Below are 23,771 nucleotides of genomic sequence, written 5' to 3' on the forward strand. Positions count from 1 at the left end.
AAGTTCTTTTTGGTTTTTGAAAGCTTGTGGGCTGAGCCAGAAGCCGGAAGTTAATAAGCTTGCGAAAACGTTAAAAAAAATAGAGTATTCTTTACCCAATGCAGTCTGAACAAGCTAGTTTACAAAGTGCTTTTCACCATGGGCCTTTTACATAAGTATCTATTGAGAAATCGCGCGCGCTACAAAGACCAAAGTTAAGTTCAAACCGATTTCTTTTTTGTAAAAGATAAATTTCGGTTGGTGACACAAGTATAATCCACAAAACAAATTCTGAGTTCTCCCAACCGGAGTCGAACGTATGACCTTTGATTCCTATTCCGGATTAAACTAGATTCGTGCATGAAACAAACATCCTGCATACTGCTAAGACTTGGGTGTCGATGTGTAGCCGAGTATGTGCAGTACGAAATGTGATGGTGTATTTTTAGCCTGGTGACTCAATGTGAAAGTTGCAGACACAGGCATATTGGAAAAAAATTCAACAACTGAATCCGAGTTCTTTCTAACAAGAGTCGAACATTTTTTCCATGTTATTTTCCAGTCATTTTAGCAAAAAAAAACTGTGGGGTAACGTAACATGCAGGAAAAGGTTTTGATTTCATACAAAATAGTCTCCTTAGTGAACATAACAATTAAAAAAAAATACCCTTCCTAGCGCTTTTACTAGCCAGGAAACAAGCGAACGACCATATTTCCACCTCGCAGTAATTGCACATGCAGCTCAGAGATTCCAGCAATTGTATGAGTGGGACACTCCGCCCAGTTCTTGAGTCACTTAAACCACTCCTTTGTACTAATCTCCTCGTCATCCAACATAATACGCTTAGAATTTGCCCTGTCACTCCTGTCCCCTGATAGTCTCACATAATTGCTCTTTCGTAGACTTCTTTAGTTGGCCTTTGAACTTGTCTGGAGGAAGTTCTTGTCCATCGGTGTCGCGGATGAGAGGCTGACTGTATCTCGATCCCAAGTTCTCCCGCCATTTTATAAGCTTCTAAAATTAGAGACTGGTTTCCCTGGGAAGCTGATCTCTCCTCAAAATCAAGCACCAACTTCATAGTAGGATCTGGATTCTGATACATTTTGACGACTGCTTTAATTTTAGTTAGCTTGTATTCTTGTTCAACAGATTTCATTCCGCGCCTTTCGTCCTTCCTTGAAAGGTACAGGATAGTTGTCGAGCTACTGGAGTGCTTGCAATATTGAAGAATCCTTAAAGAGCCTTAGTACCCGATACAATTCCTTTAAAAAGGCTATTACTACTTCATATTAAATATTTCAACATTTCCTCCTTTTTCCCTTACCATTTTACTTAGAAAGTATTTTGTAACACATTTGACAATTAAAATCTGCGATAAAATATTGTAAAACATAGCACGGCGTTTCGACGTTTCCAGAACGTCATTATCAAGTGAAAATAAGATAATGAAATCGAGTATTTATAGTGATGAGATGAATAAATTGAAAGTTAAACAAAGAGTTTGGCTCTAATGGAGTCGCCCTGGGTGTTTAAATTGGGTCTTATTGTTCTTATGTATAACATTTCATAAACAAGACAATCCCATTTAGTGCTACACTTTTTGAGCATTCTAAATTGGCTCTCATTGAGTAGGCCAGTGTTCCCTGGGCATCTCTCAGATGGCGACCAATGGCAGAGTATCGATGATCAGCAATGCGTTGAAACAAATAGTACAAATGGCGCGTCGTATATACTTGATAATAGGGAGCTTAAGCAACGACGACGGCAACGGCAACGAAAACGTCACCCGAAAATATATCTGTATTTCATTTGTGCTAGTTCGCGATTATTTCAACTCGCTCAACTTTTACAAAAACGGGGAACTATCCAGGAACCAAATTGGTAGAAATGGCGTACAAGTTAAGAAAGAAAACAAAAGATTCACCGTCGTATGCTCACGTTCTCCACAAAACCATAAATGTGGTCGTCATTTCACGGTGTTGTTTTGCAGAGGACGGCAAAGAAATGTACCAAAATGTAAACGCACGTGACAAGCGATTGTTTCTGCTCATTAAACCTATTGTTTTCCGGCGTTGTCGTTGCCGTCGCCCTCGTAGTTGCTTAAGCTCCGTAATGACGTTCTGGAAACGTCGAAACGTCGTGCTATGTTTTGCAATATTTTATCGCAGATTTTTATTGTCAAATGTTTTACCAAATCCTTACTTATTCAAAGTATTTTGTGTGTGCTTTATTATTATTTTTATACATGCGCCTCCCTATTACGACTACGTTTTGACATTTATACATAGTTATTGTTATCCCTCCTTGCTAGATTAGCTTGTTAGTTATTTTCTAGGTGGCATTATACCTTGCATAACCAGTGTTTACATTTATTTCTTTTGTATTCCAATGTGGTATAACAATAAAATTTGCTGTTGCTGTTGTTGTTGCCTCCATTCTCCGCGACAGTGTTACGGGCCTTCCTGTCTATGCGCAATGTTGCCTCCACCTCAGATAGGTTAGGATTAGAAGGGCAAACTCGTTGGACGCTTCAATGCGATTACATCAAGTGTCCGATAACAGTCTCGACCAGCTGAATAGTTGACATATGGGGATATTTGCTGCACTTCCCATAATTTATTGTTATTATTATTATTATTATTATTATTATTATTATTATTATTATTATTATCATTATTATTATTATTATTATGATCATCATCTTTGGCGTGGTTAACTCGTCATTACCTACTTTACACTGAGAAAATAAGCTGAACTCGTAACCATGAACAACATCATTTGGTCTAAATCGTTGTTAGAGAAAAAGAAAAGATCATTGCTCTTCTCATTATAAATGACTTTCTATAATCTTGCTGTGTCAGGCTGACACCCTTGCTATTTGCATTCTGATATTGGAAGCTGTATTTCACCTGTCAACTGGGTAATTAACACCTTCATATCAATGTCAGCCACCCGCACGACTCTTTAAAAGTGTTCCGCCGTTTTAGTTAACATAACACTTTGTCTTTGACTTGCAAGTGCATCAGGTCCATTTTTGAAAAGGTGAGGAAAAACGTCCTATTCTTCTACATTTTAGCCATCTTGACGAAAATATTGTGCCAGTGTCTTTGTAAAATCTAGGGTAGATTTTTTTGGTGTGACTGTACTTTATGAACTTCAGAGGCCTAGAAAAAAGCATATCCCAGGTGTTTTCATGAGGGTATTGACAGTAATTGTTTTTGTGGAGGGAGAACTCTAGAGAAGAAATCTAGAGAACAACCTTCGCAGCAAGGAAGAAAGCAACAACATCATCTCTCCACAAAAAACAAATACGGGATTCAAATCCGAGCCGCAGTGCAAGTGTGGGGCGATTATTCACATCGCTGCACTGCTGACAGTTCTCCTTAAAAGTTCTGTTATAAGTCTGGCTGTTTTTCCTGAAAATTATAGCAACGCCATCGAGGAACAAGTTAAGAACGAAACTGCGCGTATGACTTCCCCTCTTGAAGTCTTCGTAACGAAAAATTGCGTTACAGGTTGCAGAAAAAGTAGACAAATTCCTCTACTTTTCGCAACTTTGCGAGATGCGTTGGAAGTTGGAGAGAAATTGTCCCTCAAAACCTTCCATGCCTTGCAGCTTCATGTGTTTTTTCTCTCGCTTGTGCAATATACAGGCCGGGGTCCCGGAGCAAGTGGCCAGGTGAAAAAATGGATGTGAACCGAGTTCAGAATTTTCACAAGCGTGCAGCATCGCTTTGCCAGAAATCAAGGGTGGTTTTTGGCACCAAAGTAAAACTTAATTGCCGCCTGTCTTATAAGAGTGTATTTTCTTCGAATGAGCCACTTGTTTATTCAAGTGAAGCAACTTAGTGCGCAATTTGTCTAACCATGAAAGGCATGCAAAGTTGTGCACGCAACGATTACATAACGCCAATTGTTGGAACATTACGAGTTGCAATCAGTGTTGCAGCACGAAAATGTTTCGGGACGTCTTCGTTCTCCGGCCGAAACCAAACCTTCCTTTTCCCAGTTCCGACAAGAACAACAGCCATCTCTTTGCAGTCTTTGCGATGCAAAGCGACACATTTGTTCAACAACCTTTGCTATTAGTATATATAGCCACTATACTAATGCTTCAAAGTATTATACAACTTTCGCTGGGAAATTGAGATAAACATCTACTTTTCCTGCTCAAGACATTTCTTGAATTTTTGATCAAGACAACATAGGGCAGTTCAATTAAGCTGCAAGACGGTCTTGCAATAAAGTTGGTTTTAATTAGAATACTGAGTTTGTCACGTCCGCTAATAGAAATCGCTAAGAAATCCGCAGGTTTTTACGACTTTTTCAATAAAATCCGACAGTAACTTAAAAAAGATAAGTATTTTTTATTAACCTTTTAAATTCGCTTGTGATTCGGAAAAATTGATAATATATTAGGGTTTTGATCCTCGTTAACCTTATAAGTCTTCTTTGAATTTATTTTGAACTCCTTTCGTAAAGAACTGAAATCAGTAAAAACTTGAACATTACGCCAGTTCTGTTGCATTTTCCAGTCGCATTTTTTAGTTCCTTCGGCAATTAATTTTTCCACGGCGTTTTTGGTGCACCAGTAAAAAATTGCGGAGTTTAGAAACACTATATTTTAATTCCACAAGGAAACATTAACTGTCAACCATACTGAAATGTGGCACGTTTTCATTGTATTTTCAACCACATACCGTAATAGTTGTATCTAGTGTAATTAAGAGTCAAGGCTTTGAAAAATTCTATTTAAACAGGGGAATTTTTCACAGCAAAGGCCTCAGATGCTCAACCCAAGAAACACTTTTTTCTTCCAGTTGCAGCTAATATGACTTTGCACTCTTTAAAACCCTCAAATTGAAGAGGCGATATAATTTAGGGTGGTTAATAATTAATTTTCAAAAACCACAAGTCCACTTAAAGGAAGTTAAACAAAGTTACCCAGTTACGGGAAGTGGAAGTGGAGAAGTGATACGCGTGCTTTACTAATATAAAAAGGAAATCTCGCAATTTATTTTAAGACGAACTTCCCTATATATATAAAACAGAAACTCGTTTCTCGCCTGAATCATCAGTTCTGCAATAGTATCGTACAGCTCAAAGTCGTTGGTCAACAACTCGCAGAACAAGAAGCCGTACCAAGACTCTCTAACACGACTCTTTCGTTAGACATACTGTGAATATAGTTATCTTTTCCACCTAGAGTTTTCTTTACTAGTAGCTATGTTTAATGTATCGCTTTGAACAGAAAGCTGTTTATCTTGGATAGGACGCTGTTTAATCTTAAGTAGTAAGTTACTACTCTAGAGTCATTTTCGACCCTCCCGCAATCTAGCCAAAAAAAGAAACCGGATTTCTTTGCATGCTGCGAGTGAATGGATTCCTACTGCCGGGTTTAATTTAGCAACGTTTAATTATTAACTATTTGTAGCTCAAAACAAGAAAACAAAGCGCATGGGTTGAATCACCATTTACGTCTTATTAGTTTAAAAAAGAAAATAAGCACAAAAAGTTGAGCTTTTTATATCGTTAAGAAATAACAAAGCTACCAAACAACATGAATGAAAAACGTAGAAATTTTAACATGTAAAAATTTACACAATCATGCGAGGTGCCGGATTTTCAACGATAGGATTGATGGATTTAGGCTACAATCAGTATCCTCGTGATATACACGGGAAAACATAAGGCATTAGTTTTCGTTTTCGGTTCGTTTGGATTTCGTGCGAGTGTCTTAACCGCAGAAAAACCGCAAGTCACGCGAGCGATTTAAACCCTGAGTCAAACGAGTGTCGTCCTATACTGCCACACCACGCAGTATTACGCGTGACTTCGAAATGCACGAACCGTGAGTATTTGCACCACTTCAAGAATCTCATGGCAGCTGGCCAAAGAGGAAATCGTGCTGAGTGATTCAGCGCGCGTAAAGCGTGATAACCCATCCCAAGCTCCCTTGCTGTCCCCGTTACGACACCTGAAATGTCGACGGTTATCTTGTTTTCCCGCTAAAAAAAATGACACTTGGTCCACGCGCAAGCCCACTCTTATTGGAAAAACTTGTTCTTGTACTAAAATCTAAAGGTCACTAATGTGTGTCACTAATGTTGTACGCGCGTTGCAAAAGCGATGAAGGATAATAACAGGCGCAGGAGAGAATGGCTATTCTATCTACGCTCTGGATAATTAACAATTATTCCACGAGCGCGCGTTGGATATGAGATGATAGATAGCCAACTCGGCGCTACGCGCCTCGTTGGCTATAATCATCTCATATCCAACAAGCGCAAGTGGAATAATTGTTTTATTAAAAACAACCGAGAAATATTGCTAGATCTTACTGATTTCGCAGTGCAAGAACGACCAGAAGGCAATTTAATGGTCGCCATTTCTCGGCCATGGTATAATTGCTCATATACCATGGCCGCTAAGCCAATCAAATCCCTCGAATTGCATTATACAATGATGCAGTTTTTAATAATGGCTGTTAGTTCATTGCGCGCAATGGTGTATCTTGTTTCCAGACCTTTCATTTATCGATCAATCGACGAAACGGTGACAACAAGAGGGCGGATTTCATAATCCATACTGAATAAGACAATAGCAAATTTGAGGAAATTTGTGATACAAATAAATATCACCTTTGATGTTTCGATTGTAGGTTTTCCTTTTTGCCGACGAGTCATGTAAAATGGCCGCGTTTACATCAATTATCCTCGCAATCTTTCTAACTGGCCTGGTTCACAAAGCCTCAACTGCTGAGCAGTGCAATGGACCCCGTCAGCTGCCAATCTCCGGCATGAAGCTACAGGGACACATTTATAACAAGCGCTATGCACCATCTGGCCATGCTGAATGTCTGTTCGTATGCAGAGAAGAAGACGTCTGTCAAAGTTTTAACTTCGTGGTCTCAGAGAGTGTGTGTGAATGGAACAACCGCACGAAGGAAGCGAGTCCAGAGAATTTGGTTAAGGACTCTGATCGATATTATGTCAAGCTCGATGTCAGGAGAGGTATGAGTTAAAGTGATGTTTAGATGTTTTTTTTTCTTTTTTCTTTTAATAATAACCGCGATTTCATCCACAGACTGAGATATTCGAGCCACCTTATACAGCATAACAAACACATGACAAACAGCTCCACAGGAAAGTACTGATCAGTAGCTATCATTTAAATGGTTACAATTCGGGATTTCATCCATTGCCTTAAAAGTTAGAACCACCTTAGCTTGTACAGCATAATAAACAGCACCTCAGGAAAGTACTGCTCAGAAGCTTTCATTTGAACGGTCACACTTTAGCATTTCATCCACAGACTCAAAAGTTAGAACCACCTTGTACAGCGTAATAAACAGCACCACAGCTAAGTATATTGCTACTCAGAATGAGCTAACTTTGTTAAATGGCTTCACCTTCACAGTTCCTCTCGGCTCCATCTCTAAGCTGCCGGCCAAGTCTTGCAAAGAAATAAAAGCGAATGAAGGAGGGCAAGCTGTCAGTGGCAAATACTGGTTCTACACTATCATACCAGGAACGAGTGTCCTCGCTGACTGTAACATGGCAACCGAAGGTGTGTAAAAGACTGGTCACAGATTTGATTGTATAAGGTAGCTGGGCTGTTGCGCGGGTAGAATGAGTGCAAAGAATGCAGAAATGAAGCGAGGATCAAAACGCAGAGAGCCAGACGTTAAGCGTGTAGCCTGAGGCATAGAAAGTTGAACGTAGGTGATGATAATCCGCTGTATCAAAAAACATGGCGGCTGATATTTTAACCCATAATTCTTAGCGTACGAAAACACTATAAGAGCTCATTAGCTGTTGGTACAGGAAGCAGCCTATCAGCTGTGATCGGCTCGGAAGGTATTGTGGTAAAAGCCGCCCTCTTTTTACGTACCTTATGTAAAGCCAATAAAAACGAAGTGATGAAATCTTCCCTTCGGATTCAAAATTGCGTCGCACAGCCATTTTGATCACGTACAGAAGGCCTTGACTGAGCGAATGATCGTTAGTAGTCCACTTAACAAAAAAAGGATGCAAGTATCGATGCCAATCTCGTACCAAGAATCTTCGTTCCCCTTCACCAGCGGTCGGGAAACAAGAGAAGTAAAATTCTTCAGCCTTTACATTAACCAATCGTTTTCCATTCTCGAAATTGGGCGGACAATGAAAACGAAACAAAAAAATAAGGCATTTATGTGAGCTGAGCAATAGGCTTCTGTGACTATGAAAGTCATATACAACTTGACCTGTGACTGAAAGAATTGGGAAGTGAATGACCATCGAAGTTGTATACCAAACTTAAGCAATTAAAATACGACAACCTCTTAAACTTCAGGGTTAAAAGGGATTCGAGCCCATGGCCTCTGTGATAACGATAAACCATCTCTACCAACCAAGCTATCAAGCCAACTGGAAGCTGGTCATTTTGTGAATTCCTATCATACCTGTTGAAATAAAGCGGGATGGAAGTGAAGTGTATGCAGTTCATATATTTAAAATGTGGATAAAAGAATTAATAAATGAGACAATCGCAGTTACTGATTTCTGTACTTAACTGCGATCGTCGCTCATTTATTACTACTAACAATGGACTGTGTCTTAATCAACAAGAGAAAGTTAAGGCTGGTTTCCATATGATCGCGGATCGCAGATCGCAGATCGCAATAAGGTCTGCGATCGTCTGCGATCATATGGAAACTACTTCTACGATCGTCTGCGATACTGCGATCGTGATCGCAGACGATCACAGAAGATAGAACCATGTTCTTTCTAAAGGCTGGTTTCCATATGATCGCAGACGATCGCAGACCTTATTGCGATCCGCGATCTGCGATCTGCGATCCGCGATCATATGGAAACCAGCCTTAACTTTCATTCTTCTATGAGGTTAAAAGAGCGAAATCCTGTAAACAGACTATAAGAGAAAAGAAAACACATGTGACAAGTTTTTTCCTCAAAATCGTCCTGTGTTTTCTGTCAGCATAAAGCTTCAAAAAAGCCTAGCAAATTTGTTTCTTTGTTTCTTCAGTTGCTTATTGTGTAGAAACCTAAAGACTAACTCAGTTTCTCCTTCTGTTGTGTCTCCTCAGACATTGATGAATGTAGCGTTTCTCCTGCACTTTGTCACGCCAAAGCCAATTGTGCTAACAAGATCGGTTCCTATGTTTGTACGTGCAAACCCGGTTTTACTGGAAATGGAAAAACTTGCAGCGGTAAGAAATGGAAGAGTTCTTTTGCTTGTGCAGTGGTAACAGCTCATAGGATAAATCATTTGATGTAATGGTACGACTTCGCGTACATGTATAAATAATGACGATGATGCTTAACCATAACAAAGGCGAAATCACTTTCGACACTCAAGATCAATTTAAAACTGTTCTAATCTAATGAATATATCTGTATAAGATAGCTGGGCTGTTGGGCAGGTAGAGTGAGTCCAAATAAATAAAAAAAAGAATTCGCGAATGAAGCGAGGACCAAACGCAGGAAGCCGGACGTGAAGCGTGTAGCGTGAGGCACAGAAAGTACCGTTGAACGTAGGTGATGATAATCCCAATGTAACCAAAAAAACATGCCAGCTGATATGTTTACCCATAGCTCCTCGTTTTCGAAAACCTTATAAAGCTCATAAAAAACGCTCAGAGAAGTTCCTAAATCTTCAAACCTAGCTCATCGCTTATTTATTGCTACTAATAATGGACGATTTCATAATGGACTGTATCTTAATCAACAAGAGAAAGTTACTCTCATTCTTCTACGAGGTTAAAAGACCGAAATCCTGTAAATAGACTATAAGAGAAAAGAAAACATCGTGATGTTTTTTGTCAGCACATAGTTTCAAAAAAGCCTAGCAAATCAGTTTCTTTGTTGATTGTGTAGGAGCCTAAACACTAACCAGTTTATGTTACTATTGTGTTTCCTCAGACATTGATGAATGTAGCGCTTCTCCTGCAGTTTGTCACGCCAAAGCCAATTGTGTTAACAATATCGGTTCCTATGCTTGTACGTGCAAGCCCGGTTTTACTGGAAATGGAAAAACTTGCAGCGGTAAGAAATGGAAGAGTTCTTTTGCTTGTGGTAACAGCTCATAGGATAATCATTTGATGTAATGGTACGACTTCGCGTACATGTATAAATAATGATGATGATGATGATGATGATGATGATGATGATGATGACGATGACGATGTTTGGCTTCTTCTATGCGAACTCAGTGAAACGTTGTCTTCTCTTCGTCGTAGTAAACTCGATGCAAACATTTCATAAAAAATTGAATAATAGAGCAGTTTTTGTGACTATGAAAGTGACTATGACTATGAAAGTCATATACAAGTTGAACTGTGAATGAAAGAATTGGGAAGTGAATGACCACCGAAAGTGTATACCAAACTTAAGCAACTAAAATACGACAACCTCTTAAACTTCATGATTGAAAAGGATTCGAACCCATGACCTCTGTGATAACGATACATCATCTCTACCAACTAAGCTCTCAAGCCAACTGGGAGCTGGCCATTTTGTGAATTCCTATCATACCTGTTGAAATGAAGCGGGATGGAAGTGGAGTGTATGCAGTTCATATATTTGAACTGTGGATAAAACAATTAATAAATAAGACAATCGCAGTTACTGATATCCGTACTTAACTGCCATCGTCGCTCATTTAATACTAATAATAATGGACTGTGTCTTAATCAACAAGAGAAAGTTACTTTCATTCTTCTATGAGGTTAAAAGAACGAAATCCTTTAAACAGACTATAAGAGAAAAGAAAACACATGTTAACAGGTTCTCCAACTCAAATCGTGATGTTTTCTGTCAGCACATAGTTTAAAAAAAAAGCCTAGCAAAATGGTTTCTTTGCTTATTGGGTAGGAACCTTAAGACTAACTCAGTTTCTGTTACTATTGTATTTCCTCAGACATTGATGAATGTAGCGCCTCTCCTGCAGTTTGTCACGCCAACGCCAACTGTGCTAACAATATCGGTTCCTATGTTTGTACGTGCAAACCCGGTTTTACTGGAAATGGAAAAACTTGCAGTGGTAAAGAATAGATGATTTCTTTTCCTTGTGGGAACTGTTAGGTTGTTTCCATACGGACTAAACATTGTCTACTTTAATTTGTCTTAGATTGGATTAAATTTGGTGCATTAAGATGCTGTTAGAGCAGCTTTCAAATTGGGTTTTGAAAGTAGTTTCGCGTTTGCTTTTGTTTTGTTTTACTGCCCTTTTTGATTGGTTGGCAAAATTTGCGCCACTTTTTCAACCAACGAGAAGCAAAACCAAACAAATTGTGACCTGCTCGCACTCGTTTTCCCGCGCTTTATGCGGATAGATGTATCCGTTGGTTCAAATTTTGATTGGTTCATTGTGCTGTTTACATTTGCTGTGATTGGTGTTAAGACAATTAATCGAAAACCATATACCAGAATGGTTTTTAATTCAAGGGAACGTGTCAGTTATTTTTTATAATACATCGAAAAACGAAAAGTTACGCTTACACCAATGGAAACCTAAAAATAATAAACCACTTTTCTTAAAAGTTAGTATGCTAGTGCATTGGAGCTATTAAAAAGTGTCCGGCTATGGGTGACCAGGAAGGACTCGATGGATTGTAACTTGAAAAACGTGGAGACTCGTTGCCTGGCAATTTTCTTCCCTCTCATCTATTGTTTGCACCATTCTAAGCTATGCCAATTCCTGAAACAAGTTAAAAATCGCGATCGTGGCCGAATGTGAAAACTTACGCGGAATTTTTGATAAAAAGTACCAAGCTATTTCCAAATTTCTTTTCCTTCTATTCAAATTTAAAGAGATTAACCTGTTTCCACGCAGAGGCAGTTTTTTTTTTCAGTGCACAGTAAACGTCAAAGCCAATTTTACTAGTAAGACAGTCTTAGTCAATAAGAGGACAAAATGTTGTCTTAAGACTAATTTACACGTACCACCGATTTATCGGCTAGTCCCCAGATGTTCAAAGAGTGGATAACTTTATCCAGCGGATGAAATGTATTGGTTGAAGTACATTTTATCCACTGGATAGCGTAATACCTTGCATCGCACAGCCATTTTGATCACGTTCAGCAGGTCTTGACGAAACGAATCATCGTTGTCAAGTAATTCACATAACAAGAAAAGGATGCAAGTGTCGATGCCAATCTCGTACCCAAACTTCAAAGTCTTCGTTCCCCTTGACCAGCGGTCGGGAAACAAGAGAAGTAAAAATTTTCAGTCTTTACATTAACCATGCTTTAAATAACGGCATTTTAAAAGTAGTTTTCGTATTGTAAATGAATGCATTTTAAGTAAATTCCACTCAGGAGAATTTGCTTTCAATCGTTTCCATTCTCGAAATTGGGCAGACAATGAAACCGGAGCTAAATTTTAATTTTAATTACTGTAATGTTTGTAGTCAATAGAATCATTTTACTTTTTAAATTTTAATTTTATCTTGCACATAAGCGACATAAGCTACACAGGATCTCCCATATTCGTTAATTTTAATCACTTTCTTGTAAATATCTAACTTTTACTAGTACTATATTTTATTAGTGTCCCCAATTAGTGTACCTAGGCTAAATACATTGACACTTTAATAAAAGGTTTTACTTACTTACTTTACTTTACTAAAACACAATGCATTAATGTGGACTGAGCAATAGGCTTCTGTGACCATAAAAGTCACATACAAGTTGAACTGTGAATGAAAGAATTGGGAAGTGAATGACCATTGAAGTTTAAAATACGACAACCTCCTAAACTTCAGGGTTGAAAAGGATTCGAACGCATGACCTCTGTGATAACGATACATCATCTCTACCAACTGAGCTATCAGGCCAACTGGGAGCTGGTCATTTTGTGAATTCCTATCATACCTGTTGAAATAAAGCGGGATGGAAGTGAAGTGTATGCAGTTCATATATTTGATCTGTGGATAAAAGAATTAATAAATGAGACAATCGCAGTTACTGATTTCCGTACTTAACTGCGATCATCGCTCAAATTAATTACTACTAATAATGGACTGTATCTTAATAAACAAGAGAAAGTTACGTTCATTCTTCTATGAGGTTTAAAGAACGAAATCCTATAAACAGACTATAAGAGAAAAGAAACCACATGTAACAGGTCTCCAAAATCGTCATGTGTTTTCTGTCAGCATATAGTTTAAAAAAAGCCTAGCGAATTTGTTTCTTTGTTTCTTGTGTAGGAACCTAAAGACTAACTCAGTTTCTGTTACTATTGTATTTCCTCAGACATAAATGAATGTAGCGCTTCTCCTGCAGTTTGTCACGCCAAAGCCAGCTGTAGTAACAACGTTGGCTCCTATGTTTGTACTTGCAAACCCGGTTTTAATGGAAATGGAAAAACTTGCAGCGGTAAGGAATAGATGATTTCTTTTCCTTTGTGGTAATTGTTAGGTTGCTTCCCTCCGGACTGAACATTGTCTACTTTAATTTGTGTTAGGTTGGATTAAATTTGGTGCATTAAGATGCTGTCAGAGCAGCTTTCAAATTGAGTTTCGAAAGTAATTTCGCGTTTGCTTTTGTTTTGTTTTACTGCGCATTTTGATTGGTTGGCAAAATTCGTGCCACTTTTTCAACCAATGAGAAGCAAAACCAAACAAATTGTGACCTGCTCGCACTCGTTTTCCGGCGCTTATCGCGGATAGATATATCAGTCGGTTCGAATTCTGATTGGTTCATTGTGCTGTTTACATTTGCTGTGATTAGTGTGAAGACAATTAATCAAAAACCATATACTAGAGTTGTCTTTAATTCAAGGGAACGTGTCAGCTATTTTTTGTAATAAATCGAAAAACGAAAAGTCACGCTTACATTAGTGAAAACCTAAAAATAATAAACCACTTTTCTTAAAAGTTAGTATGCTAGAGAACTGAAGCTTTTAAAAAGTATCTGGCTATGGGTGATCAGAAAGGACTTGATGAATTGTAACTTGAAAAACGTGGAGACTCGTTGCCTCGCATTTTTCTTCCCTCTCATGTATTGTTTGCACCATTCTAAGCTATGTGAATTCCTGAAGCAAGTTAAAAATCGCGATCGCAACCGAATGTGAAAACTTACGCGGAATTTTTGCTAAAAGTACTACGCTATTTCCAAGTTTCTTTTTTTCCCATCTGTTTCCACGTAGAGCCAGTTTCTTTTCAGTGCACAGTAACTGTCAAAGCCAATTTTACTAGTAGAACAGTCTTGGTCAATAAGAGGACAAAATGTATGCACGTACCACCGATTTATCGGCTAGTCCCCAGATGTTCAAAGAGTGGATAACTTTATCCAGCTGATAAAATGTATTGCTTGAAGTACATTTTATCCGCTGGATAGCCTAATACCTTGCATTGCACAGCCATTTTAATGACGTTTAGCAGGCCTTGACGAAACCAATCATCGTTGTCAAGTAGTCCACGTAACAAGAAAAGGATGCAAGTGTCGATGCCAATCTCGTACCCAAAGTCTTCGTTCCCCTTGACCAGCGGTCGGGAAACAAGAGAAGTAAAATTCTTTAGCCTTTACATTAACCGTGCTTCAAATAACAGCATTTTGAAAGTTGTTTTGTTATCGCAAATGAATGCATTTTCAGTAAATTCCACTCAGGAAACCTCGGTTTAAATCGCTTCCATTCTCCAAATTGGGCGGACAATGAAAACAGAACAAAAAAATAATGCATTTACGTGAGCTGGGCAAATAGGCTTCCGTGACCATGAAAGTCATATGCAAGTTGAACTGTGAATGAAAGAATTGTGAAGTGAATGACCATCGAAGTTTAAAATACGACAACCTTTTAAACTTCATGGTTGAAAAGGATTCGAACCCATGACCTCTGTGATAACGATACATCATCTCTACCAACTGAGCTATCAAGCCAACTGGGAGCTGGTCATTTTGTGAATTCCTATCATAGTTCTTGAAATAAAGCCGGATGGAAGTGGAGTGTATGCAGTTCATATATTTGAACTGTGGATAAAATAATTAATAAATGAGACAATCGCAGTTACTGATTTCCGTACTTAACTGCGATCGTCGCTCATTTATTACTACTTATAATGGACTGTGTCTTAATCAACAAGAGAAAGTTACTTTTATTCTTCTATCAGGTTAAATGAACGAAATCCTGTAAACAAACTATAAGAGAAAAGAAAACACATGTAACAAGTTCCCTAATATCGTCATGTGTTTTCTGTCAGCATACAGTTTCAAAAAAGCCTAGCAAATTTGTTTCTTTGTTTATTGTGAAGGAACCTAAAGACTAACTCAGTTTCTGCTTCTATTGTGTCTCCTCAGACATTGATGAATGTAGCGCTTCTCCTTCAGTTTGTCACGCCAAAGCCAGCTGTAGTAACAACGTTGGCTCCTATGTTTGCACTTGCAAACCCGGTTTTACTGGAAATGGAAAAACTTGTAGCGGTGAGAAATGGATGATTTCTTTTCCTTTGTGGTAACTGTTAGGTTGCTTCCATCCGGACTAAACATTATCAACTTTAATTTGCAGGGTGGCCCACAAGTGTCACGGCACAACCACATCCGGCTCAAGGCACAACCACGCCAACTCACGGCACAACCGCGCCAACTCACGGCACACCACGCGAACTCACGGCAAAAACACGCGAACTCACGGCACAACCGCGAGAATGTGAAACACGGCGGAAGTGAAATGCCACGGCGGGAGTGAAAAGAAACGGCAGAGACAGTCAGTTTAAAATGGGAGACGATTTAGGAGATGAGATCTTCGAAGAAGACGACGAAGAAGGTCTTATTCGTTATTATTTCTTCAGAGGTTTTGAGTACGAAAAAATTCGTAGGAGATAGCAAGGGGTGACAGGCCTGCACGACTTCTAACAATGGAAACATTTTTGAAGTGTAGCCTCTAGCTTTATATTTTTGCTCTGAGAAGCATGCCATTTAGAGATTTTCCTTTTTTAAAGGAAACTAGTGGTGGCTCTTTGAAGATTTCTCGTAGGAAAGGCTGGTTTTGTATAAAGTGCCATTTTTCCATTAAAACATGTTTGAGGTTGGGTACTGATCGTTGATAGTTTGTTACGAAAGGCAATATTTGTTTGGGGGTGTTGTCTTTTTGCTTCAATGCCGATGACCTGTCTGTAAATTTGACATCTGATAAAATTTTTTCAATCAGATTATTTGGGCAGCCTCTGGCAAGGTGTCGTGATTTAAATTTTTTAATATTATCCTCAAATGTTGTTTTTAAGGAGTTTTGTTCGTAGGAGCCTTAGGGCTTCGCCCTTGACAAATCCTTTTTTGACTCCTAATGGGTGGCTAGAGGAAAAATGCGCGTATTGAAAGGTTTCAGTCGGCTGAATTTTGTAGATGAAAGTCATGAAATTATGATATCGCTGTGAACAGCATCGTGGAAACAAGTAAAGTTCCGCCGTGGCATTTCACTTCCACCGTGTTAAGACTCTCGCGGTTGTGCCGTGAGTTGGCGTGGTTGTGCCGTGAGTTGGCGCGGTTGGCCGTGAGTTGGCGCGGTTGTGCCGTGAGTTGGCGCGGTTGTGCCGTGAGTTGGCGTGGTTGTGCCGTGAGTTGGCGCGGTTGTGCCGTAAGTTGGCGTGGTTGTGCCGTGAGTTGGCGCAGTTGTGCCGTGAGTTGGCGTGGTTGTGCCGTGACTTGGTGTATGTGCCGTGACACTTGTGGGCCACCGTAAATTTGTGTTAGGCTGGATTAAATTTGGTGCATTACGATGCTGTTAGAGCAGCTTTCAAATTGAGTTTCCAAAGTAATTTCGCGTTTGCTTTTGTTTTACTGCGCTTTTGATCGGTTGGCAAAGTTCGCGCCACTTTTTCAACCAACGAGAAGCAGAACCAAACAAATTGTGACCTGCTCGCACTCGTTTTCCCGCGCTTTACGCGGATAGATGTATCATTTGGTTCGAATTCTGATTGGTTCATTGTGCTGTTTACATTTGCTGTTAACGGTGCGAAGACAATTAATCGAAAACGATTCTAGAGTGTATGAAAGAAATCTGATGGTATACTTCCAGCCTGGTGAATGAATGAGAATGATGATTATTCTAGAAAGTGACGCAGGCATACTCGGAAAAAAGACATCCGAGTGCTCCTATCAGGAGTCGAACCTAAAGTCTTCCGATTACTAGTTCGGATGCTCTACCACTGAGCTACAAGAGACTCGTGGGAGCTAAGGCCATTAAACTAGGTTCATGGGACAAACATCCTGCATACTGCTAGGATTTGAATTTCCAACGTGTGGTATATGAAAGAAATGTGATGGTATATTTCCAGCCTGGTGAATGAATGAGAACTAGTTTAATGGCCTTAGCTCCCACGAGTCTGTTGGAGCTCAGTGGTAGAGCATCCGAACTAGTAATCGGAAGGTCTTAGGTTCGACTCCTGATAGGAGCACTCGGATTTCTTTTTTCCGAGTATGCCTGCGTCACTTTCTAGAATAATCATCATTCTCATTCTAGAGTGGTTATTAATTCAAGGCAACGTGTCAGCTATTTTTTGTAATAAATCGAAAAACGAAAAGTCACCCCTTAACCAGCGGTCGGGAAACAAGAGAAGTAAAATTCTTTAGCCTTTACATTAACCATGCTTCAAATAACGGCATTTTAAAAGTTGTTTTCTTGGTGCAAATGAATGCATTTTCAGTAAATTCCACTCAGGAAACCTCGCTTTCAATCGTTTCCATTCTCGAAAGTGGGCGGACAATGAGAACGGAACTAAAAAATAATGCATTTATGTGAGCTGAGCAATCTGAGCAATAGGCTTCCATGGCTATGAAAGTCATATACAAGTTGAACTGTGAATGAAAGAATTGAGAGGTGAAAGGCCATCGAAGTTGTATACCCAACTTAAGCAACTCAAATACGACAACTTCTTAAACTTCAGGGTTGAAAGAAATTCGAACCCATGGCCTCTGTGATAACGATACATCATCTCTACCAACTGAGCTATCAAGCCAACTGGGAGCTGGTCATTTTGTGAATTCCTATCATACCTGTTGAAATGAAGCGGGATGGAAGCGGAGTGTATGCAGTTCATATACTTGAACTGTGGATAAAATTATTATAAATAAGAAAATCGCAGTTACTGATTTCCGTACTTAACTGCGATCGTCGCTCATTTATTACTACTAATAATAGACTGTGTCTTAATCATCAAGAGAAAGTTACTTTCATTCTTTTATGAGGTTAAAACAACGAAATCCTGTAAACAGACTATAAGAGAAAAGAAAACACATGTAACAGGTTCACCAACTGAAATCGTGATATTTTCTGTCAGCATATACGGTTTCAAAAAGCCTAGCAAATTTGTTTCTTTGTTTCTTGTGTAAGAACCTAAAGACTAACTCAGTTTCTGTTACTATTGTGTTTCCTCAGACATTGATGAATGTAGCGCTTCTCCTGCGGTTTGTCACGCCAAAGCCAATTGTGTTAACAATATCGGTTCCTATGTTTGTATGTGCAAGCCCGGTTTTACTGGAAATGGAAAAACTTGCAGCGGTAAGAAATAGAAGAGTTCTTTTGCTTGTGGTAACAGGTCATAGGATACCATTTGATGTAATGGTACGACTTCTTGTACATGTATAAATAATGATGATGATGATGATGATGATGATGATGATGATGATGACGATCAGAAATGGTATAATAGAGCATTTTTTTTTCATTGAGTGTCGTGAAGTAATTACGCTAGCCAATCACTACAGGCGTTAGCGAGCTTTCTCGATGAGTTTTTTTTTCTCTTAGGGCAAACTTTGACAATAAAATATGTTTAAATAAAAAAATACAATAAACCAATTGGAACTCAAAGTAAATGCATGTAACTTTAATGGTGTTAAACACGGTAAAACGAGTACGGGCAAGTCGCGATTGGTTAATGTTGGTTTTGCTTCTCATTTGTTGACAAAGTAGCGCGAGTTTTGTCAACCAATCAAAGATCTCCGTATAGCAAAACCATAACAAAAGCGAAATAACTTTCGACGCTCATGATCAATTCAAAACTCTTCTAATCTAATGAATATATCTTAAGACGATTTGAGGAAACAATGTTGTTGTGCAATTGATACGAAAATGCGCATTTTTGCAATCACACAATATTAATAACAGTATTTACAGATAACTACAGTGAAACTGAAAACGAGGGTCCCCTAAGGAAAAATTGTATCACTGCTGCCTGAACCAAGTTAACAAATATGCATTTATGCAATTGCGTAATGAGGCAGCTGTACAATTATTCACATTAGGATATTTAAGGGTAATGGGCTAAGTGCATGCGTGGAAGGCCTGTAGCGCATGCGTTTCGGTGCAGTGTCTTGTACTGGTATCAGATAATGAGTTGTGTTATGATGTGATAAACATTCAAACATGAAATTGAGCAGTTTTGTTTCAATGTAACAAACTTTACAGATATCAATGAATGTACAAGTGGCTCGCACAATTGTCACGCGAACGCCGTTTGCACAAACACCGTGGGGTCTTACAGCTGTGCCTGTCAGTCAAACTATCATGGAAACGGACACTACTGCGTATATAAACGTGAGTTGAGTTTTCCAGTTAATTGCGGTAATCGGCTGCAGTAAAGCAAATAGTACAAATAACATGTCATTGGCCAATTTCCAGAAAGGCATATCATCAGGACATGTTAAATGCTCCCGAATCCGCAATCTACTAGATATTGTCTCTCCGCAAAAACAGGCGTTTCGTCCAAATCGTCTAACCCTTACGGTGCTGGATCAAAGGAAGGTTCCTCTCCCCAACCCCCCCCCCCCCCCCTTCCTTCACATCTTATTTTTACACCAAACCGAGGTCCGTAGAGTCGAGGCGCCGATATACTTTCGTTTCACAAAGAGAAGGAAGTCAGCGTTTGAGAGTGGGCCACCCACCTACCTGAAGGTCGTAAATCACCACTACCTGTTTTCATGCCCGCAACAAAACCTCCAGGGTCAAATATGTATAGCTACAGGATAATAATGTTCTTATTTTGAAATTAGAGGGCGTTGAACGACAATTTCGAATCCATCATCATCAATTCCCGGCTAGAGACAAGAGTGCTCCTTAAAAATTTTTCTTTCGTTTAGGTGGCCTCAACTATAGATCAAGTATTCTCAGCAGCTCGTATGTGGACCAGTTGATTTCATATTTGAACCCAGTACTTCAGAGTTCAGTCCGTAGTAGGTTTGTGTTATGTTGGCGGGCTTCTGCGCATGGCTGGGCGTCCTCGACATTCCATAGCTACTGTGATGGAAAGGGACCTACTGTTACTGTCATCAAAGTCGGCAGTTACATATTTGGTGGATATACAGATGCGTCTTGGAATAGTGGTAAGTATTATCGTTCTGGTCATAGGGATATAACATGTAGAAGCTCTGGGCGGCGGTTTATTAACCTGTGGTATGCAGGGATAGTCAACTACCTTCGGTGAATGAGCAGTTAGACGGTACAAATTTGTTTTTTACGGTAATTAGTAGGGGTTCGTGCTCATGCACAAACTCGTCGTGTTATAACTTCTTTTAGTTATCCATTTTTTTTCGATTCTTTTTTAGTTATACCATGTCAGTGTAAAACGTGTTTATCTTTCTCCCAGTTTCAAGTTACAGAAGTTCCAGTACAGCATTTCTCTACTCGCTGTATAACACCTACGGGTACCAACCTCTTAAGCTTAGGCTCAAGTCAGGATATCATGGTCACGCCACATACGATGGTAGCAGTTATGGCCCGATCTTTGGTGGCGGGTACGACATCTTCACAGCTGGTAACAGTGGGTACACCTCTTGTGGCACCTCCTATGCCCTTCCCTCAGGATATTCGTCAGGAGGTTCATGTACGTGGTTTGCTGGAAGCTACTCTTTTACTCTGAGTGATATTGAAGTGTTTTATGAGGTAACATGAAAAGATCAAAACGCCTTTTTTGGTAGTTCAGGCAGCGCTCACATTAACATAATTCCAATTTGAAGCAGCTTTGACAAGGTTAGGAGATCTCTTTCCCGTTTTTCAGTTTCAAATTCATTAGTCATTCCTGGCAAATCCAAACCTCCCCTCCGGGCAAAAAGATTTTTTTTTTGTAAAGTAGGTAAATGCGCCATACACGGCAGAGTACAAACGAGCTTTTCAAATGCCCCACGGTACAGTTAAGAAAAATTAGTTGTTTTTTCTTAGTTTCTTGGCTTACGTTGTAAGCCGTGCAAGTTTGGACATTTTCTGGTCTTATTTTCTTTCGTGAACGCTGCTTGCGTAGCGCGGTTTTTTGTGGGTGGTGGGAGTGAGGCGAAGAGAGGAGGTGGCGTTGTTGTTTAGTTCCGCTTTTTAGCTGCTATTTTGTGGTATTATGTATAGAATAGCATGAATAGTTCTACCTTCCTACTTTGGATTAGCCACCATTAGAAGAAATTAGGGTGAAGTACTGTGTAAGCGTAATCGGGAAGGCGCCGTCATATACACGAAAGTTTGATGCGGACAGTATACAATTAGCACATGCAAATACGTTTTTCAGCAGATTAGAGATTCGCTGGTGGATGAGTTATCAATATAGACTTTCCATTAGTAAGAAATGGAAGAGAGAGATTCTTGAAAAGACCACATTAATGGTCGATCAAAAAGCCATTGTTTAAGTGGGGGTTTCAAGTCCCTAAAAACTGAACCTCTGCTCCAGTAGCTCCGCGCATGACAATGACAATGACAATGACAAATTATTGAAGACGGAAACTCTTTTGGCTGCTGCATGGACCACGCTAAAATTTGTCAGCCAATTTCTTTTTCTGTTGGTGAAGCCGGGGCGGCAGTGAAAGTCGGCCTGATTCAAAAGACATAATTGTAAATATTATTGTATATTACGAAGCTTATCGATTCAAAGTTTAGCTTTTGAAAACCAGGGCCCAGTTGTTCAAAGCCCGATTAAACTAATCTGTGTTAACGGGAAGTTTGATTATAGCCTTAAAGCTTAATTACTAATCAATAAGCATTTTCCCAAAACATTTTTGCTCTTCAGTTTAAACTCAGACTCCTTTAGACTCAGTTTTTTTTACCTTCAGTTAAAGATCAACTTTTTTAACGAGCGTACAAACCTCGGTTACATTTTGATCGGGGATTTTTTAACAACTGGGCCCAGAGCTAAACTTCGGCTCAATGTAATGATCTAACTTGTGAGTTAGTGCATGAAATCCACAAGTTTGACTGCTCAAAAGAAGGGTCATTTTTATTACTACTATAGCTTGTAAAGATGGCACATATGGATAGCATATGTAGCAGAATGGTCAACTTATGATATGATCTATACAGATCACAATTATTGTAGTCTGTATAGATATAAGTTGATCATTCTGAGTTTCTCAACCAGATATGGTATAGCATAGTAGCTTTCGTATACAAGGCATACATTAGCATATAATAGACTGGGCATCATGCCCTCTATGACAAGGGTAGAACTCTCATATTCAAGATTGACCAACATGTAATTTCTCTTTACAGTGTAAATAGGCTGTTAAGCATAGAGGTAATGAGAATAAAGAAAATAATCAACCAAGGGATTTTGTGTAGCTATAGAAGGAGCTCCTGTAAGCAATCGACATGTAATTTCTCCTTACAAAGCAAATTCATTGTTAGTATGTAGGACAAGAAGGAAGATCATCAACTAGAGGAGCTCATAGATTTATGCCAAAGATCAGTGTGTAATTGCTTCTTTCATTATCAAAATATCTTATAGCAGATAGGTGACGAGAATTTGGTGGTAGTATTACAAGCCTTTTGTAAAACGTCCTTCTAGACACACCATAAGTGTTACATCATAGAGTGGTTTTCATTTGAGTGTCGAAAGTAATTTCGCGTTTGGTTAACTACGCTGTGATTGGTCGACAAAACTCGCGCCACTTTTTCGCGCGCATTTTCCCGCGCTTGGCACCGGTTACATGTTTTTGCTTCGAGTTCTGATTGATTCATTGTTCTATCTACATCTGTTATGATTGGCCAGAGTAATTACGGTTTTGGCTTTAGGGCACTCAATTGAAAACTGTTCAGTGGTCTTAAGATATTTATTGCAATAGAACACATATGTAAAACAATCAGTTAACCAGTAAAGAGAAACAGTTACACATCATTTATACATTCGTATTTGCTTTGATGTCAACTATATGACAGTTAACTGCTGTAATAAAACTGAGTGAAACACTCAATCTTTTTATCATTATTTGTGTGACACGCGGCCGCCAATAATACATGTATGTTTGTTATTGAATTAGAGCGAGGTCCGTATTGGTCAAGTTCTTTTTAATTTTTGGAAGCTTATGAGTTGAGCCAGAGGTGAAGTCCATAAGCTTGCTAAAAAGTTCTGCTTCTTCGATTAGCTTTAGAGTTAGTAGTCACATATTTGTGACTCGCGGCCGCCAATAATACATGTATGTTTGTTGTTGAATTCGCGCGAGGTACATTGTGAGTTATATGGTGAGTTGGTTAATGGTGAGTCATTGAATTAGCGCGAGGTGAAGTTCTTTTTGGTTTTTGAAAGCTTGTGGGCTGAGCCAGAAGTTAAGTCCATAAGCTTCTGAAAACGTTAAAAAAATAGAGTATTCTTTTCCCAATGCAGTCTGAACAAGCTAGTTTACAAAGTGCTTTTCACCATGGGCCTTTTACATAAATATCTATTGAGAAATCGCGCGCTACAAAGACCAAAGTTTAGTTCAAACCGATTTCTTTTTTGTAAAAGATAAATTTCAGTTGGTGACACAAGTATAATCCACAAAACATATTCCGAGTTCTCCCAACCGGAGTCGAACCTGTGACTTTTGATTACTATTCCGGATTAAAC

At 39.1% G+C, this 23,771-nt stretch overlaps 1 protein-coding gene and 1 long non-coding RNA gene across 2 annotated transcripts in view; one reads left to right on the forward strand and one right to left on the reverse strand.

The window, feature by feature from the left end:
• LOC146481867 (uncharacterized) overlaps nt 1-23,771 on the reverse strand; it is an 86,059-nt gene that overhangs the window by 5,156 nt on the left and 57,132 nt on the right. The gene's annotated exons all lie outside the window — the stretch shown is intronic.
• LOC146481868 (uncharacterized) overlaps nt 6,672-23,771 on the forward strand; it is a 31,202-nt gene continuing 14,102 nt past the window's right edge. The window contains exons 1-12 of the mRNA XM_085107574.1: nt 6,672-6,993; nt 7,400-7,549; nt 9,069-9,191; nt 9,904-10,026; nt 10,901-11,023; nt 13,237-13,359; nt 15,280-15,433; nt 16,357-16,427; nt 18,353-18,475; nt 19,382-19,510; nt 20,053-20,295; nt 20,559-20,854. Coding sequence (XP_084963700.1) covers nt 6,672-6,993; nt 7,400-7,549; nt 9,069-9,191; nt 9,904-10,026; nt 10,901-11,023; nt 13,237-13,359; nt 15,280-15,433; nt 16,357-16,427; nt 18,353-18,475; nt 19,382-19,510; nt 20,053-20,295; nt 20,559-20,854 — 1,980 coding nt within the window. The remainder of the gene's footprint in view (nt 6,994-7,399; nt 7,550-9,068; nt 9,192-9,903; nt 10,027-10,900; nt 11,024-13,236; nt 13,360-15,279; nt 15,434-16,356; nt 16,428-18,352; nt 18,476-19,381; nt 19,511-20,052; nt 20,296-20,558; nt 20,855-23,771) is intronic.

The sequence above is a fragment of the Pavona decussata genome, unplaced genomic scaffold (genome assembly GCF_977016875.1).
Source record: "Pavona decussata unplaced genomic scaffold, jaPavDecu1.1 SCAFFOLD_48, whole genome shotgun sequence".
Lineage (NCBI taxonomy): Eukaryota > Metazoa > Cnidaria > Anthozoa > Scleractinia > Agariciidae > Pavona > Pavona decussata.